The 18797-nt window shown below is 37.5% G+C and overlaps 1 protein-coding gene across 2 annotated transcripts in view; it reads left to right on the top strand.

Moving 5' to 3' along the window:
- Window positions 1–18797, top strand: part of COG5 (component of oligomeric golgi complex 5) — a 279105-nt gene that overhangs the window by 143656 nt on the left and 116652 nt on the right. For both annotated transcript variants that reach the window (XR_009600484.1, XM_042248525.2), the window contains exon 8: window positions 3094–3259. Coding sequence is in view for 1 of the 2 variants with exons in the window: in XM_042248525.2 (XP_042104459.1) it covers window positions 3094–3259 (166 nt within the window). In the remaining variant the exon portion in view is untranslated. The remainder of the gene's footprint in view (window positions 1–3093; window positions 3260–18797) is intronic.

The raw sequence follows: 18797 nt of genomic DNA, 5'->3' as shown, positions 1-18797 counted from the left end.
ATATTTGTCTGTGACGAGAGAGGATGATGGGAAAAGAACACTAGTGTTTATTATATTTAGGAGGTATTCTTTGCTGGAATCATAGCTAGACAAAATGATTTCATTCCCAGTTTTTCTAATGTTCTAGTTGTTACTCTGATTAGAGGATTCTATCACCCCATTTCTGTTCTCTCACTCTCACCAGTTCTCTTCTTTATTCCCTTTGTGATTAAAAGTTTCCAACATTCTGTATTATTTATTACATCAATTTAGCTTGCTACTCAGTCTAGGTTCCTATGATTATCCAGTTCAAAAGCGTTCTCCTCTCCAGCTGAGAACGCTCCGTTGGCACCTGAGACTCCGCGTGTCTCACAGTGAGCACTTCATTAACAACAGCCGTTCACCCTCTCATCCCACCACTCGTCCACCCACTTGCCCAAATGATCTCCTTCTTTTGATTTTCTTTTTTCTTTTTCTGTCCTTTCAGGCCCCCACACTTGAAGAAGCTTCCATATATGGTAGACTCTTCCTTCCCTCTTGTCCATCATAGTCAGTCAGTAGACAGTTTCCTTTCAGTGTTTCAGAATCTCCTGTCTGTCCTGTTCTTTGTTTTTAATTGCAACTCCCTAGTTCAAGCTATTTTTCCTTCTTTTTGTTTTTAAAATTATTGTCAGAGCTGATGTAATTATTTTTATTTCCTCAAACATCTTAGATTATGATAATTTTATTACATGAATCATTTTTCTGTTACCAGTAATATTAAATAGAAATTTCACAGAATGCAGTCCAAGGTTGTCAGTGACCAGACACTTATTTGCTTGTTCAATGTTATCTTTTTTTCCCCCCACATATGCAAAACTTCTGGCAGTAAAATCTATATACCACTCCTTAAGGATATACTGTAATTTTCCTGTCATTTCTCTGTGTATTTGCTTCTTTTTACCAGAAAATCCTATCTTTCACATGAACAAATGATTCTCATTTTTCAAAGTCTGGCAGAGTCATCTAGTCAAGTGGTTTCCAAATGTTGGTTCCCAGGTGGCTGCATCTGAAGAGCTTTAAAATGTAATAACCAGGCCTCAGTCTGATCCAGCTGAATCGGAATTTTAGAGTTGGGATCTTGTTGGCTACATTTTTATTAAAAAAAAAAAAAAAAAGGAACTTTAGCCAGCTTTGGAAATCTATCTATCCTCATCATTTTAAGATTTATGAATTCAGGATACAGAGGGGAAAGCGGAGTTCCTCAGAGTTATGTAATTTTTTGAGGAACCCCCATAGTGTTTTTCATAGTGGCTGCACTAATTTACATTCTCAGCAACAGTGCATGAAGGTTCCCCTTTTTCCACATCTTTGCCAACACTTACTTGTTGTCTTTTTGATGATAACCATTCTGATACTTCTTTAATGTTGCCCTGTACATGTTACTGTTTTCAAAGTTTTTGGTAGTGAATTTTTGGGGTAGAAACTTAAGAAGACTGATCAATTTTGACTAGATCTCTCAAGTAAAATAAGACTCCCAACTGTTTTCAGTTAACATATGCATATAACTTTCAATGTACATTCTTTGTAAGCTATTGAAGTTACATAATTATTCAAAGTTACTGAAAACCTGTATGTTGAAAAACTGTGATTTTCAGATCCTTTGAGGATAATAAAGGCAATAAATATAATGTTATAATATGTGTCTATATTCTAGTTTTTAAAGTGAAGATATTCTTTGAAATTGGTCAGGTAGTGCTTTCTTAGATTATATAGAATTTGAATAGTGATAAGGGAAATGTCTTTATAGCTGCCTAATTTTCATTCTTGATATCTACTAAAAGCAAAAACATGTTTTAATATGAAACAATGTCCATTTGCTATTTTTTCTTGTTTAATTAAAAAACAGTCTAAAATGGGTGTTCACCAACCATGTTTCCTGATCTTGTCTCTAAGCTGATCCTACCCTACTGCTGAGTGTGTGTGTGCCACGTACTCTTACTATCACCAGTAGACTTCAGAAATAATATTTTGTGTTACTTATACTCAACAGTCAAGAAAATGTTAGTGAAATAATCTCACTTTTTAACTGTGTGCCTTTAATGACAGATGCCGAATCATAAATGAAAGAGGAATTTCATCTATTTGAACCTATAACTATGTTGATGTAGATATACCTTGTTAATTCAGTCATTTACTTAATGACAAATCCAGCAGCTTATTTATATCACTGTGAACTGAATCTACTCTCCGGTAGTGTTTGTACTTCCCCATCATTGCTTACCCCTATCTGCTCCAGCCACCACCATGGCCTGATTGCTCTTTCATTAGCTTCCAAGCACATTTCCACCTTGGTTCTTTTGTTGATACCCCTGCTCAGATCTGTATTTACCCATATTTTCCGGATGTTGATCTCTGTTTAAATACTGCCTTTGAGATGCATTCTCTGGCTCTTCCCTCTAGAATAATACACATCATTCTCTATTTTTATTCCCTGCTTTCTTTTTTATAGCATATATCACTACCTAATACTCTCTTATATTTATTGTTTATAGATTTCTCAGTAAATATAAGTTCCATAAGGGCAGAAACTCAACTGGTTTTATTTACGACTACAGTTCTAGCAGATAGAAGCAAGATAGACCCCATAGTGGGCACTCTCTATATATATATATTCATAGTTTCAGTGAATGAATGAAAGAAGATAATACAGTGAATAGTAGTATCAGTTCACAAGGCTTAGCCTGCAGTTTACTGTGCACAATTTATTTCTTTCTAAACACATATAAGGGTTGTTAGTTCTTACATGGCTCTCTTCATAGAGATTAATGGTAAATTTCAAGTAAGCTCCAGTAATATAACAGATTCTTTATTTTGTGATTATCCTTTAAAGGAGGAGGAAAAGGGAAAGGGAGGAAGTCATACACATGGTGTTTAACTTTGTCTTTTATGAAATAAGGAATGACTAAAAATAATACTTGTTCCAAATACATTATTTTTGTTCTTGTTTATAATAATTTAAAAAATATTATAGTAACTGCTCAAGTACCACTTAGATTTGTAGATTTATATTTATTTTGTTTCTTTTCCTATTTATATCTTTTCTCACCCCACCCCACCACCACCTTTTTAAAGAATCCAACCCAGGTCGGAACCGCTCTTCAGGTTTTCCATAATCTTGGAACTTTGAAGGACACTATTACCAATGTTGTGGATGGATATTGTGCTGCAGTAGAAGAAAATATCAACAGTGCATTAGATATCAAAGTTTTGACTCAGCCTTCCCAGTCAGCTGTGAGAGGTATGGATGTGGTTTATATTTAGCTTCATTTATTTATTTATAACTGAAAAGTCCTTTGAATAGTATGTGAAGCATTCAAGTTTCAAAGTAATCTAATGACTCACTTTTTAGTAGACAGAAAATGAGAGAAGAAATTTTGCTTTAGAATTTATTTATAACTTTTGTCTAATCAGTGAGTTGAACTGGCCAATTGGTATATTCAGAACTTCTAGATAAAAACTATAAACTGTGGCTTTATTTAGTTCAGAGGAAACAGATGCAAGGGAAAAAAAGGAACACATTTTTCTTTCTGAAATCCTTATCCTCACATGTACTTCTTACTGAGGCAGAAAATATTTTTTAAGGAAATACAATCTCTATTATACTTTTATCTTTCTGGGCATGTATAATTCTGTTACTCAGGAGCAATAAAAGCTGAGTGTGGAGATAGATAGATGCTGATAAAGCTTTGGGAACATTACAACTATAGCAAAATCGAAGGAAAACCCAGGCAGTAGATTCAAGACAGCAGTCCCCAACCCTTTTCCTGCAAAACCATGCCTGATGGTGACATTCACGTATATAACACACTTCATAGAGAGGAGAGACTGCATGTCCTGGGTGCCTCTCATTTTCCTAAGCAACCCTAAATTTGCATTTCTCTCCTTAAAATCTTTGGTCTTTCCTGTTAATATGGATGAACTGTGCTTGCTCCTAAAAGAGGCAAATACTCTACTTTTGCCTTAGATCCCATCACTCAAAGAAAGGCATTGCTTTCATAGATCCCTTCTCTGTACCACATCATCAGCTTTTCATTGTATCTCTTTCCCATCACATACAATCATGCTATTTATTTTCTTCTACTTAAAGACAGACAAATCTGTCTTGACTCCATTTCTTTCTTCAGTTTTACTGCCTTATTTTATTCAGACTATTGAAAAAATTCCTCAGAGTGTTTTTTAATGCCTATTAAAAAAGTTTTCTCCTCTTCCCATTTTTGTATTGAACAGGATACTCTAATATTATAGACTTGTCCATATCAACTTAATAACAGTTCTTGATGCAGAGCTAATACTAAAACATTTTCAGCCATTGATTATTATTTTTATGTTTGCTATATAAACAAAACTTTAAATAAGAGTATGTCCCTCATAAATAATTTGTACAAGATAAAAAGAGATAAAAAAATCTTTGATCTTAAAGGGATTTTTAAAGGTTCGCCCTAGCCTCTGAATAAGTCTATATTAAGATCATCCCAGGAGGACAGCTTTGAAAAGAAATTGCCAGAGGAGATTTCCCTCTCAGCTTTTCCCAGCAATTATTTTCAGAAAGTTTGATCTAATGTTTAAATTTCCAGAAGGAGTTTAATCTCATTCTCTATTGTGTTGTCAAGAATGGGGGGAAAAAATGAAAGCAATTATTCACCTGCTGTCTATCCTAATGTATGCTCCCCTTTTTGGAAAGAATGAAGTGTTTTCAAGCCTTATTGTCATCTGTTGAGGAGTGAATACCACGATTTAGTGTAGAAATCCTATTCTTTATTGTTTTTAAAAGAATAATCACTTTATTTTTAAAGATATTACATTGGCAGGGTTAATGTTAATTGCCTAATCTTGTTGGTTATATTGAGATTATATATAGCAATGTCATTTTTGTTGGAAATACACATTAAAGCATTCAGGGGTGATAGTGCATCATGTCAGTAACTTATTCCCTAATGATTCAAGAAAAAATGTTTTACTATAGTTTCAAATTTTCTGTATGTTTAAGATTGTTTCAAAATTTAAAAAATAACATTATTATAATTACATGGGAAAATATGCTACCCAAGATGTACCTGAAAGTTTGTAATCCACTAAGAAAAAGGTAAATAACTCAGTTGAAAAATAGATCATGAATATGAATAGGCAAATCACAGAAGAACACATCCAATAAACACAAAAAGATATTTAGCCTCTTTTTAGAGGATGTGAACTAATTATTAGAGAAATACAAATGATTCAAGATTCTATTTCTCTGTGAAATTGGCAAAATCTGAGACCAGAACTAAATACCTGATACTCTGATTGTAGGAGAAGAAAAGGTTTCAACCACTTTATTCAGTTTTATCATACTGATCAATAAGGTTAAAAATGGGTGTACCTTACGATCTTATAATTGCCTTGGTAAGAGTATACCCTAAATAAACTCTGTCACATCTCTATAAGAATTTTTATTTTACTGTTATTCGTATTAGTTAAACAATGAAAACAGTCTCTCCTTCATTGGAAAATGAATAAGCCGGCTTATTTATTAGTTCAGTTCAGTCGCTCAGTCCTGTCCGACTCTTTACGACCCCATGAATCACAGCACGCCAGGCCTCCCTGTCCATCACCAACTCCCGGGGTTCACTCAGACTCGCATCCATCGAGTCAGTGATGCCATCCAGCCATCTCATCCTCGGTTGTCCCCTTCTCCTGCCCCCAATCCCTCCCAGCATCAGAGTCTTTTTCCAATGAGTCAACTCTTCGCATGAGGTGGCCAAAGTACTGGAGTTTCAGCTTTAGCATCATTCCTTCCAAAAGAACACCCAGGGCTGATCTCCTTCAGAATGGACTGGTTGGATCTTCTTGCAGTCCAAGGGACTCAGTTAGACTGCTATATAATATTTATGGTAATAAATTTATCAATATAGATAATTCTCAGCATCCTTATATGAAAAATCAAGTTGCAGATTTGATTATTTGTCTCTTCCAGAATAGAAGTTTTTAATGAAGTCCAGCTTATCAGTTATTTCTTTCATATCATGTCTTTGGTATTCTATCTAGAAAGTCATTGCCATACCCAAGGTTGTCTGGGTCTTCTCATATGTTATCTCCTAGGCATGTTACAGTTTGACGTTTTTACTTTTAGGTCTGTGATCCATTTTGAATTAATTTTGGTGAGGTATGTGAGGTCTGTGTCACCTTGTTGTTCAGTTGCTAAGTCATGTCCAGCTTTTTGCGAGTCCATGAACTGCAGCATGCGAGGGTTTTCTGTTCTTCACTATCTCCCTGAGTTTGCTGAAACTCATGTCCTTTGAGTCAGTGATGCCATCCAACCATCTCATCCTCTGTTGCCCTCTTTTCCTCTTGCCCTCAGTCTTTCCCAGCATCAGGGTCTTTTCCAATGAGTCAGCTCTTTATGTCAGATGGCCACAGTATTGGAGTTTCAGCTTCAGCATTAGTCCTTCCAATGAATATTCAGGATTGATTTCCTTTAGGATTGACTGGTGGGATCTCTTTGCTGTCCAAGGGACTCTCAAGAGTCTTCTCCAGCACCATAGTTGCTGGAGAACACATCAAGTGTTTGGCACTCAGCCTTCTTTATGGTCCAACTCTCACATCCATACATAACTACTAGAAAAACCATAGCTTTGACTATATGAACCTTTGTCAGCAAAGTGCTTTTTAATATGCTGTCTAGTTTTGTCATAGCTTTTCTTCCAAAGGATCAAGTATCTTTTAATTTCACGACTGCAGTCAGTGTTTGCATTGATTTTGGAGCCCCAAAAAAATGAAATCTGACAGTTTCCACATTTTTCCCGTCTATTTGCCATAGTGATAGGACTAGATGCCATGATCTTAGTTTGTGTCTAATCTGTGTCTAGATTCTTTTTTTTTGCATGTGGTTACCCAGTTATTCCAACATCATTTGTTGAAGATTCTGCCTTTGCCAAATTTATTGCCTTTGCTTCTTTGTAAAAGGGCATTGACTGTATTTATGTGGGTATATTTGGGAAGTCACTATTCTGTTCCATCGATCTATTTTTCTCTTCTTTTGCCAATACTGCCTCATTGTGTTGATTACTAAAGCTTTATAGAATGTCTTGAAGTTGGCTAGTCAGTCTTCCAGCTTTGTTCTTTTTCTTCAATATTGTGTGAGCTGTTCTGATTTTTTTCCCCTCTATATAAACTTTAGAATCAGTTTGTTGATAGAAGAAAAATTTTTTTCTAGAATTCAGATTTTGATTGCATTGAATCTGTAGATGCAGTTGGAAAGAACTGACATCTTCATAATATTGTTTCTTCTGTCTGTGAACATGGAATACCTCTCTATATATTTAGTTCCTCTTTGATTTTTATCATCAGAGGTCTCTAGTTTTCCTCATATAGTTTTTGTCTATATTTTGTTAGGTTTATTTATACCTGAGTGAAGTTGCTCAGTCGTGTCCAGCTCTTTGCTACTCCATGGACTGTAGCTTACCAGGCTCCTCACTCCATGGAATTCTCCAGGCAAGAATACTGAAGTGGGTTGCCATTTCCTTCTCCAGGGGATCTTCCTGACCCAGGGATTGAACCCGGGTCTCCTGCATTGTAGGCAGATGCTTTACCATCTGAGCTACCAGGGAAGCCCTGTTTATACCTACGCATTTCATTTGGAATGAGGAGTAATGTAAATGGTATTTTGTTATCAAATTCAAATTCCCCTTGTTCATTGTTGGTATATATGAAAATAGTTGACTTATATTTATGAACCTTGTCTCTTACAACCTTGGTGTCAGTTCAGTTCAGTCGCTCAGTTGTGTCCGACTCTTTGCGACCCCATGAGTTGCAGCACGCCAGGCCTCCCTGTCCATCACCAACTTCTGGAGTTCACTCAGACTCATGTCCATCGAGTTGGTGATGCCATCCAGCCATCTCATCCTCGGTCGTCCCCTTCTCCTCCTGCCCCCAATCCCTCCCAGCATCAGAATCTTTCCCAGTGAGTCAACTCTTCAGATGAGGTGGCCAAAGTATTGGAGTTACAGCTTCAACATCAGTCCTTCCAATGAACACCCAGGACTGATCGCCTTTAGAATGGACTGGTTGGATCTCCTTGCAGTCCAAGGGACTCTCAAGAGTCTTCTCCAACACCACAGTTCAAAGCATCAATTCTTCAGCGCTCAGATTTCTTCACAGTCCAACTCTCATATCCATACATGACCACTGGAAAAACCGTAGCCTTGACTAGACAGACCTTTGTTGACAAAGTAATGTCTCTGCTTTTGAATATGCTATCTAGGTTGGTCATAACTTTTCTTCCAAGGAGTAAGCGTCTTTTAATTTTATGGCTGCAATCACCATCTGCAGTGATTTTTGAGCCCAGAAAAATACAGTCTGACACTGTCTCCACTGTTTCCCCATGAAATGATGGGACCAGATGCCATGATCTTCATTTTCTGAATGTTGAGCTTTAACTTTTCACTCTCCTCTTTCACTTTCATCAACAGGCTTTTTAGCTCCTCTTCACTTTCTGCCATAAGGGTGGTGTCATCTGCATATCTCAGGTGATTGATATTTCTCCTGGCAGTCTTGATTCCAGCTTGTGCTTCTTCCAGCCCAGTGTTTCTCATGATGTACTCTGCATATAACTGATTAATTCCAGGATGTCTTTGGCCAATTCTTCCTGAGTCTTTCAATCCCGCTTGATTATAGTATAAAATTCTTTTAAGCATTCTTGGGTTTTAATTGCTAATATTTTGTTGAGTTTTATCTCTCTGTTCATTAGGTAGTGGTCTCTAGTTTTATTTCTTTGTAATATCTTTATTGTCTAGAATAACATTTCACCATCTTGTCATTTCCTATTAATTTTGGAATGCTTCTTGCCTCAAATTTTGAACCATTCTAGAGCTTATTTTGATTCTCAGTAAAGCCATTCAAACAGTTTCTTGTGGAAACCTTACATTCTTTCTTTCCTCTTTCACCTCATTTTACCTTTCATAGTTTTCCTACCTTGTTGTTGTAGAGTTGCAAAGTCACATCCAGCTCTTTGCCACCTCGTGGACTGTAGCTTGCCAGGCTCCTCTGTTTTCCACTATCTCTCGGAGTTTGCTCAGATTTGTGTCCGTTGAGTCTGTGATGCTGTTTAACCATCTCATCCTCTGCTGCCTCCTTCTGCTTTGTCTTCAGTCTTTCTCAGCATCAGGATCTTTTCCAGTGATTGGCTCTTCACATCATGTGGCCAGATTATTGGGGCTTCAGCAGTAGTCTTTCCAATTAATATTCAGGATTAATTTCCTTTAGGATTGACTGGTTGGTCTCCTTGCATTCCAGGGGACTCTCAAGAGTCTTCTCCAGCCACAATTTGAAAGTGTCAGTTCTTCAGCACTCAGCCTTCATGATCCAACTCTGATTTCTGTACATGATTACTGGAAACACTGTAGCTTTAACTATGCAGACCTTTGTCAGCAAAGTGATGTCTCTGCTTTTTAATATGCTCTGTAGATTTGTCATAGCTTTACTTCCAAGGAGCAAGCGTCTTTTAATTTCATGGTTACAGTCACTCTCCACTGTGATTTTGGAGCCCAGGAAAAGAAAATCTGTTACTGCTTTCACTTTTTCCTCATCTATTTGCCATGAAGTGATTGGATCAGCACTTTCTCGGTGGCTTAGATGGGAAAGAATCCACGTACAGTGTAGGAGACCTAGGTGTGATCCCTTGGCTGGGAAAGTCCCCTGGAGAAGAGAACGGAAACCTATTCCAATATTCTTGCCTGGGAAATCACATGGACAGAGGAGCCTGGTAGGCTACAGTCCATAGGATTACAAAGAGTCAGATACGACTGAGTGAGTAACACTTATTGACTTACTGATGGGACCGGATGCCATGATCTTAGTATTTTAATGTTGAATTTTAAGCCAGCTTTTTCATTCTCCTCTGTCACCCTTATCAAGAGGCTCTTTAGTTCCTCTTCACTTTCTGCCATTATAGTGATATCATCTGCATATCTGAGGTTGTTGATATTTTTCCTGACAGTCTTGATTCCAGCTTGTGATTCATCCAGCCTCACACTTTGCATAATGAACTCTGCATGTAAGTTAAATTAGCAGAGTGACAGTACGCAGCCTTGTATTACTCCTTCCTCAGTTTTGAACTAATGCATCATTCCATGTCTACTTCTAACTGTTGCTTCTTCACCCACATACAGATTTCTCAGGAGACAGGTAAACTGTCTGGTACTCCCATCTCTTTAAGAATTTTCTGCAGTTTGTTGTGATCCACACAGTCAGCATTTCATGAAGTCAATGAAGCAGAAGTAGAGGTTTTTCTGGAATTCCCTTGCTTTCTCCATGATCCAGTAAATGGTGTCAATTTGATCTCTGGTTCCTCTGCCTCTTCAAAACCCAGCTTGTACATCTGGAAGATTTCAGTTCACGTACTGCTGAAGCCTAGCTTGGAGGATTTTGAGCATAACGTTGCTAGCGTGTGAAAGGAGGGCAAATGAATGGTAGTTTGAACATTTTTGGCATTGCTCTTGTTTGGGATTGGAGTGAAAACTGACCTTTTCCAGTCCTGTGGCCACTGCTAAATTTTCCAAATTTGTTGACATATAGAGTACAGTACTTTAACAGTATCATCTTTTAGAATTTTAAATAGCTCAGTTTCCTTATGCTTGAGGGTACTTCTTTTTTTTAATCAATTTATATTAATTGGAGGATAATTGCTACATTGTGATGGTTTTTGCCCTGTATCAACATGAATTGGCCACAGGTATACATCTGTACCCCCCATCTGAACCGCTGTCCCATGTCCCTCCCAACCCTAGCCCTCTAGGTTGTCCCAGAGCACTGGCTTTGGGTGCCCTGCTTCGTGCATAATTCTCATACACTGTAAATGTCATTTTATAATGGTTTCTCCTTCTGCTTTTCTCTCTTCCCTATTCTGCAATGTTGAACATTTTTCTGGCTTCTCTCCTGGCCCATCTATGTCTGTCCCTTTTCGCTCTAAGCTAAGAATTGGTGGATAGCTTATCTAAATTCTTACAGTTGATTTTAGGAGCAGATTGTTCCTTGCTAATGATCTAGGATGTCAGCTATCTGCTTCCTTGTTCATTTTGATTTATCTATAGCATTTGGCATATATGCTTCATAATCTAAAGTTTGAAGTTTTTAATTGATTTCTTTGTTTGTTAGAAATTGATATTTTTTCTACCTTTTTTTTCTTTTTTCCATTGTCCTTTAAGAGACAAAGGCAAGAAAATGATTTTATTCCATTAACTAGAAGTTACTCAAGTATTGTTTCTTTGAGTACTTCTTAGTTTCTTCTATTGCATTAATAAAACTTAGTTTAAAACACTTAATTTTGTTTTTTGAGGTTCATAAAACAGTGGATAATGGCATCAGTTTTTTGTTTTAGTTATTCTTGCTCCCTTTACAGGTGTTCTATGTTGATTATTTTTTATTATGTTTATTTCTTCAGCAAGATGTATTGAGTGTATGAGGATAAAAGTCCTTAAGTATTCAACTATAAACAAGAAAAATGAAGCCACTGGAACTAATAGAACCAGTGACTGTGATCTTAGTTTTTTTTTGGTGCCTCAGTTCTTCCAAATAATTGCTGGCAGGAAACAATACCTTTTTCTATTTCTGCTCGTACCTATTGTAAGAGTAGTGGGTTGATGCATTCTATAATTCTTTATAATAAAACAAAGCTATACATATTCCAGTAATTTGATATTTTCTACTTTTTACAAATGCACTTCATGCCTTTTCCTCACTGTTACAAGTTCATTCTTTATGTAACATCTAAGAATTGCATATTGCTTCGGTATTACCTCTCCAGTTCATGTACACTTTTACTTAATATTCTTTGTACAACATTGCAAAAAATTTGAAAAATTAATTAGACCTAGATTTTGAACAGGAGTATTCATATTTTAAACTCGTAAATGTTTCTCTTTGTTACTGCTTTCCACTATTATCAGAGTAAAAAAATAATAACCTCTCTTTACTAAAGGAGCATGTAGGTAATTCCTTGGTGTTCTAGTGATTAGGACTTAGAAGTTCCATTGCTGGGGCCCGGGTTCAGTCCCTGTTCAGGGAACTAAGATCTCACAAGTCACAGGGCAAGGCAAAGAAGAAAAAAAGAAGCATGTAGTTCTTGCCTAAACTTGAAATTGTTGAGAAACTAGAGTGAAAAGCTTACTAACATAGCCTCTGGTTTTCTTGATTCTTGCCCTCTGTAAAAGTAGGATAGACTCTAACCATTGATGGGCTCTTGTACTACCTAGCCTTTAAGCTTAGCTTGAATTGAAATGTGTTCTTTTCAATTTGAGGTTAAATTCCTCATTTTATGGTGAAACATTCTAACATGTGCAAAGAGCTGTGCATGTATATCATATCCAGTAACATTCTTAGGCATTAGCCTCAAGAAATTTCACATTGATACATTAATATTATTTTGCATGTAATCCACATTCAGTATTTTTAAGTTATTTCCATAAACTATTCTTTATGGCTGTTTCCCCTCCCAACTGGAACCAATTAGCCATTATGCTATTCCATTAGTTGTCTTGTTTATACTCTGCTTTAATAAAAAAAAAAAAACCCAGCATCTTTTTTACCTTTTATGGCATTAACATGTTCAGCAAACCCCACACTCAGAATTTGTCTGATTGTTTCTTCATTATTACATTCAAAGTAAAAAACTGGTAAGATGATGTCTATTTCCCATTACATCATATCAGGAAGCCCCAAAATCATGTCAGTCTGTCTCATTGTTGCTTGTTTGTTATTAAAGTGTATGCCAGATTGCTGCTTGTAAAAGTACTCTTTTCTTAGTAATTAGTAAGTAACTTTGGGTGCATAACTTTGCACCATGTGAAATATCCTGTTCCCCATAGCATTTTACCCCCTATAATCATTTCCTCATTTCATTATTTTACTAGTTGGTAGTTGCAACAACAGACTGATTCCAAATAGGAAAAGGAGTACATCAAGGTTGTGTATTGTCACCCTGCTTATTTAACTTATATGCAGAGTATATCATGAGAAACGCTGGGCTGGAAGAAGCACAAGCTAGAATCAAGATTGCCGGGAAAAATATCAATAACCTCAGATATGCAGATGACACCACCCTTATGGCAGAAAGTGAAGAGGAACTAAAAAGCCTCTGGATGAAAGTGAAAGAAGAGAGTGAAATAGTTGGCTTAAAGCTCAACATTCCAAAAACGAAAATCATGGCATCTGGTCCCATCACTTCATGGGAAATAGATGGGGAAACAGTGGAAACAGTGTCAGACTTTATTTTTGGGAGCTCCAAAATCACTGCAGATGGTGACTGCAGCCATGAAATTAAAAGACGCTTACTCCTTGGAAGAAAAGTTATGACCAACCTAGATAGCATATTCAAAAGCAGAGACGTTACTTTGCCAACAAAGGTCCATCTAGTCAAGGCTATGGTTTTTCCTGTGGTCATGTATGGATGTGAGAGTTGGACTGTGAAGAAAGCTGAGTGCCAAAGAATTGATGCTTTTAAATTGTGTTGTTGGAGAAGACTCTTGAGAGTCCCTTGGATTGCAGGGAGATCCAACCAGTCCATTCTAAAGGAGATCAGTCCTGGGTGTTCTTTGAAAGGAATGATGCTGAAGCTGAAACTCCAGTACTTTGGCTACCTCATGCGAAGAGTTGACTCATTGGAGAAGACTGTGATGCTGGGAGGGATTGGGGGCCGGAGGAGAAGGGGACGACCGAGGATGAGATGGCTGGATGGCATCACTGACTCGATGGACATGACTCTGAGTAACCTCCGGGAGATGGTGATGGACAGGGAGGCCTGGTGTGCTGAAATTCATGGGGTCGCAAAGAGTCAGACGTGACTGAGCAACTGAACTGGTCGTGTCTTTTGCTCTTATTAACTGACAGTCTACTGTAAAGAGCAGTTCCCACCCTTTTTAAACATTTGAGTTTTTAACTTTGAGCTCAGGGAATATTTTTTAATCAATATTTTATAATATTTTATATACTTTATATTTTATATACTTTAGTATTTTATATATAATATATTATATATTTTATATATAATATACAATATTTTATAAACTATTATCATTGGTATTATTTTGACCCATCAGATACTCTCAGATTTGTTTTGTGGAAGCTTCCTAATCTCCATTGTTCTTAAAACACTTTTTTACTCTCTGGCCCATTGTGTTCCAGGTTGACCTTCTATTTTCACTGCTGTGGGTACAGAATCACTTTTTTATTCAATAAACCTTGTATTCTTTCATTGAGAATTGTTGCATAGATATCAGAATGTGAGTTTCAGCCATGTTCATTTCTAGTGAGGAGTTGTCTTATCTCTCTCCTTTACTGAGCAGCAGTAGGAAAAACCTCTAATCCCGATTACACACCTGTCATTGTTCTGTTTGTGAAGAGAAACTTCATTTGCAGCATCCTAAAATGCATCTCGTTTCATTATTGCTATGAAGCAACACAGTTCAGTTCAGTCGCTCAGTCATGTCTGACTCTTTGTGACCTCATGAACTGCAGCACGCCAGGCCTCCCTGGCCATCACCAACTCCCAGAGTTTACCCACACTCATGTCCATTGAGTTGATGATGCCATCCAACCATCTCATCCTCTGTCGTCCCCTTCTCCTCCTACCCTCAATCTTTCCCAGCATCAGGGTCCTTTCAAATGAATCAGCTCTTTGCATCAGGTAGCCAAAGTATTGGAGGTTCAGCTTCAACATCAGTCCTCAATGAACACCCAGGACTGATCTCTTTAGGGTGGACTGATTGGATCTCCTTGCAGTCCAGAGGACGCTCAAGAGTCTTCTCCAACACCACAGTTCAAAAGCATCAATTCTTCTGTGCTCAGCTTTCTTTATAGTGCAACTCTCATATCCACACATGACTACTGGAAAAACCATGGCCTTGACTAGACAGACCTTTGTTGACAAACTCATGTCTCTGCTTTTTAGTATGCTGTCTATGTTGGTCATAACTTCCCTACCAAGAAGTGTCTTTTAATTTCATGGCTGCAGTCACCATCTGCAGTGATTTTGGAGCCCCCAAAATAAAGGCTCTCACTGTTTCCATTGTTTCCCCATCTATTTGCCATGAAGTGATGGGACCGGATGCCATGATCTTAAGTTTTTAAAATGTTGAGTTTTAAGCCAACTTTTTCGCTCTCCTCTTTTACTTTCATCAAGAGGCTTTTTAGTTCCTTTTTGCTTTCTGCCATAAGGGTGGTGTCATCTGCATATCTGAGATTATTGATATTTCTCCTGGCAACCTTGATTCCAGCTTGTGCTTCTTCCAGCCCAGCGTTTCTCATGATGTACCCTGCGTATAAGTTAAATAAGCACGGTGACAGTATACAGCCTTGAGGTACTCCTTTCCCAATTTGGAACCAGTCTGTTTCCATGTCCAGTTCTAACAGTTGCTTCCTGGCCTGCATACAGGTTTCTCAAGAGGCAGGTCAGGTGGTCTGGTATCCCCATCTCTTTCAGAATTTTCCCCAGTTTATTGTGATCCACACAGTCAAAGGCTTTGGCATAGTCAATAAAGCAGAAATTGATGTGTTTCTGGAACTCTTTCGGTTTTTCTATGATCCAGCGGATGTTGGCAATTTGATCTCTGGTTCCTCTGCCTTTTTTAAAACCAGCTTGAACATCTGGAAGTTCACGGTTCACGTATTGCTGAAGGCTGGCTTGGAGAATTTTGAGCATTACTTTACTAGCATGCGAAATGAGTGCAATTGTGCGGTAGTTTGAGCATTCTTTGGCATTGCCTTTCTTTGGGATTGGAATGAAAACTGGCCTTTTCCAGTCCTGTGGCTACTGCTGAGTTTTCCAAATTGGCTGGCATATTGAGTGCAGTGCTTTCACAGCATCATCTTTCAGAATTTGAAATAGGTTCACTGGAATTCCATCACCTCCACTAGCCTTGTTTGTAGTGATGCTTCCTAAAGCCCACTTGACTTCATATTCCAGGATGTCTGGCTCTAGGTGAGTGATCACTCCATCCTGATTATCTGGGTCATGAAGATCTTTTTGTACAGTTCTTCTGTGTATTCTTGCCACCTCTTCTTAATATCTTCTGCTTCTGTTAGGTTCATACCATTTATGTCCTTTATTGAGCCCTTCTTTTCATGAAATGTTCCCTTGGTATCTCTCAATTTTCTTGAAGAGATCTCTAGTCTTTCTCATTCTATTGTTTTCATCTATTTCTATGTGTTGATTGCTGAGGAAGGGTTTCTTGTCTCTCCTTACTATACTTTGGAACTCTGCCCAATTTTGAATGTGACTGGTGATAGAAGCAAGGTTTGATGACATAAAGAGCAGTATTGCATAGGAACCTGGAATGTTAGGTCCATGAATCAAGGCAACTTGAAAGTGGTCAAAAAGGAAATGGCAAGAGTGAACATCGACATTCTAGGAATCAGTGAAGTTTGATGGACTGGAATGTGTGAATTTAACTCAGATGACCACTGTATCTACTACTGTGGGCAGGAATCCTTTAGAAGAAATGGAGTAGCCTTCATAGTCAACAAAAGAATCTGAAATGCAGTATTTGGATGCAAACTCAAAAATAACAGAATGATCTCTGTTTGTTTCCATGGGAAATCATTCAGTATCACAGTAATCCATGTCTGTTCCCCGACCAGTAATGCTGAAGAAGCTGAAGTTGAACAGTTCAGTGAAGACCTACCTACAAGACCTTTTAGAACTAATACCCAAAAAGGATGTCCTTTTCATTGTAGGGGACTGGAATGCAAAAGTAGGAAATCAAGAAACAACTGGATTAACAGGCAGATTTGGCCTTGGAGTACAGAATGAAGCAGAGCAAAGGTTAATAGAGTTTTGCCAAGAGAACACACTGGTCATAGCAAACACCGTCTTCCAACAACACAAGAGAAGACTCTACACATAGACACCACCAGATGGTCAACACCGAAATCAGATTGATTCTATTCTTTGCAGCCAAAGATGGAGAAGCTCTGTACACATAGCAAAAACAAGACCGGGAGCTAACTGTGGCTCAGATCATGAACTCCTTATTGCCACATTCAGACTTAAATTGAAGAAAGTGGGGAAAACCACTAGACCATTCAGGTGTGACCTAAATCAAATCCCTTATGATTATACAGTGGAAGTGAGAAATAGATTTAAGGGACTAGATCTGATAGAGTGCCTGATGAACTATGGATGGAGGTTCGTGACATTGTACAGGAGACAGTTATCAAGACCATCCCCAAGAAAAAGAAATGAAAAAAAGCAAAATGGCTGTCTGAGGAGGCCTTACAAATAGCTGTGAAAAGAAGAAAAGTGAAAAGCAGAGAAAAGGAAAGATATAAGCATCTGAATGCAGAGTTCCAAAGAATAGCAAGGAGAGATAAGAAAGCCTTCTTCAGAGATCAGTGACGTAACACATCTGTTAAGCAAAGAGACGTGCAACTCTTCTTGCCCCTAAAATGTATCTTATTACAGTCAGAATGCTGTAATTAAAAATTCCTTGAAGTAATTAATTTCCTGTGTATGGTTATCTGACTGATTTGACGTACCATTAGTTTTATGTGTTTCTGAATTTGTGCTTAGTTTGAGTTTGCTTTTTTCATTCCTGTAAATTTAAATTTACTTTGAAATATGTAAAATATTTGTATGATTCACAGAGACTCATTGCTTCTATCTCTATTCTCACCTGGTCCTCCTTCCTACCACTGCAGCTGCCCCTTCTAGGAAACCATTTTTATTAATTCCTTTTTTTTGAAGGGGGGAAGAAATACTTTCTTCATTTGTTAGACACATCGTATATCAATTTATATGATTTAGTAAGTTATTTCCTTATTATGAAGACAAGATACAAAGAAAAATCTGCATTTTTGAAACTATAAGTGTTAGTTGTACATAGAACATAACTGAAGTCTGAACAAATACGGGAACATTCCTACTAAGAACATAATGGCTAGGACATCTTTCATTCCTACATGGCTTCATTAAGGGACTTCTTCTTCATACCAGCAACATGCTGAATAGTAAATCTAACCACATACATATGCAGCAGGTAATAACCTGAAACCAAACTCTCTTGATTAATGTGCCATAGTTACTGTCCCTATACTTTGCACTTTTAGGTCAAGCACAAATAAAGAACATAGCCCAAGTAAGATCACTTCTGAGAAGGCTAGAACTATACTTGGTGACTTGAATCTGCCTGTGTCCAAGATCCTTTCTTTTTATAAATGTACGTATTTTATGGAAGTGTAGTTGACTTACAATGTTTCAGATGCACAACAAGTTGACTCAGTTATACACAATATTAATTTTTGTGTATGTGTATATATGTATAAAACAAGCTTGCTTCTAAATAACAAGGAACATCAAAACCTGGTATGATGAAGAACTAAAGACAAGAGGTGGTTTCCCAAGTTTTTGAATGATAGAAATTAATGGCTCCTGTAGAATATCATGGAATAGGAAATGTTCTCTTTCCCATTACTGAGTTACTGTTACTGAGTTTTTGTTTCTTTTGACAGACTGGTGAGCTGGGGCATATTCAAATGGATTCAAAAATACGTGATAAGTTTTCACTCACATGTGTTGGAGGCTGATACCTATGCTAGTATTCCTGGTCACACTTTCATGAGGTTATTATATATCTGTGGCTTTGGGGGTGCAAACTTATCTTTAAAACTCTCACCCATAATAGTGATCTTCTCCCTTGTTTTACTAAAAAATATTCTCGTCCTCTACACTTTTAAGATTCTGGTTTGTTCACTATTTATGTTAAAGGCCTGAAGATCCCCAAAAAGAAAAAAACAGGTATCCAAAATTC

Source organism: Ovis aries, chromosome 4 (assembly GCF_016772045.2).
Source record: "Ovis aries strain OAR_USU_Benz2616 breed Rambouillet chromosome 4, ARS-UI_Ramb_v3.0, whole genome shotgun sequence".
Taxonomy (NCBI): domain Eukaryota; kingdom Metazoa; phylum Chordata; class Mammalia; order Artiodactyla; family Bovidae; genus Ovis; species Ovis aries.
Note: the sequence above shows the minus strand (reverse complement) of the source record. Positions and strands in the feature narration are given on the sequence as shown.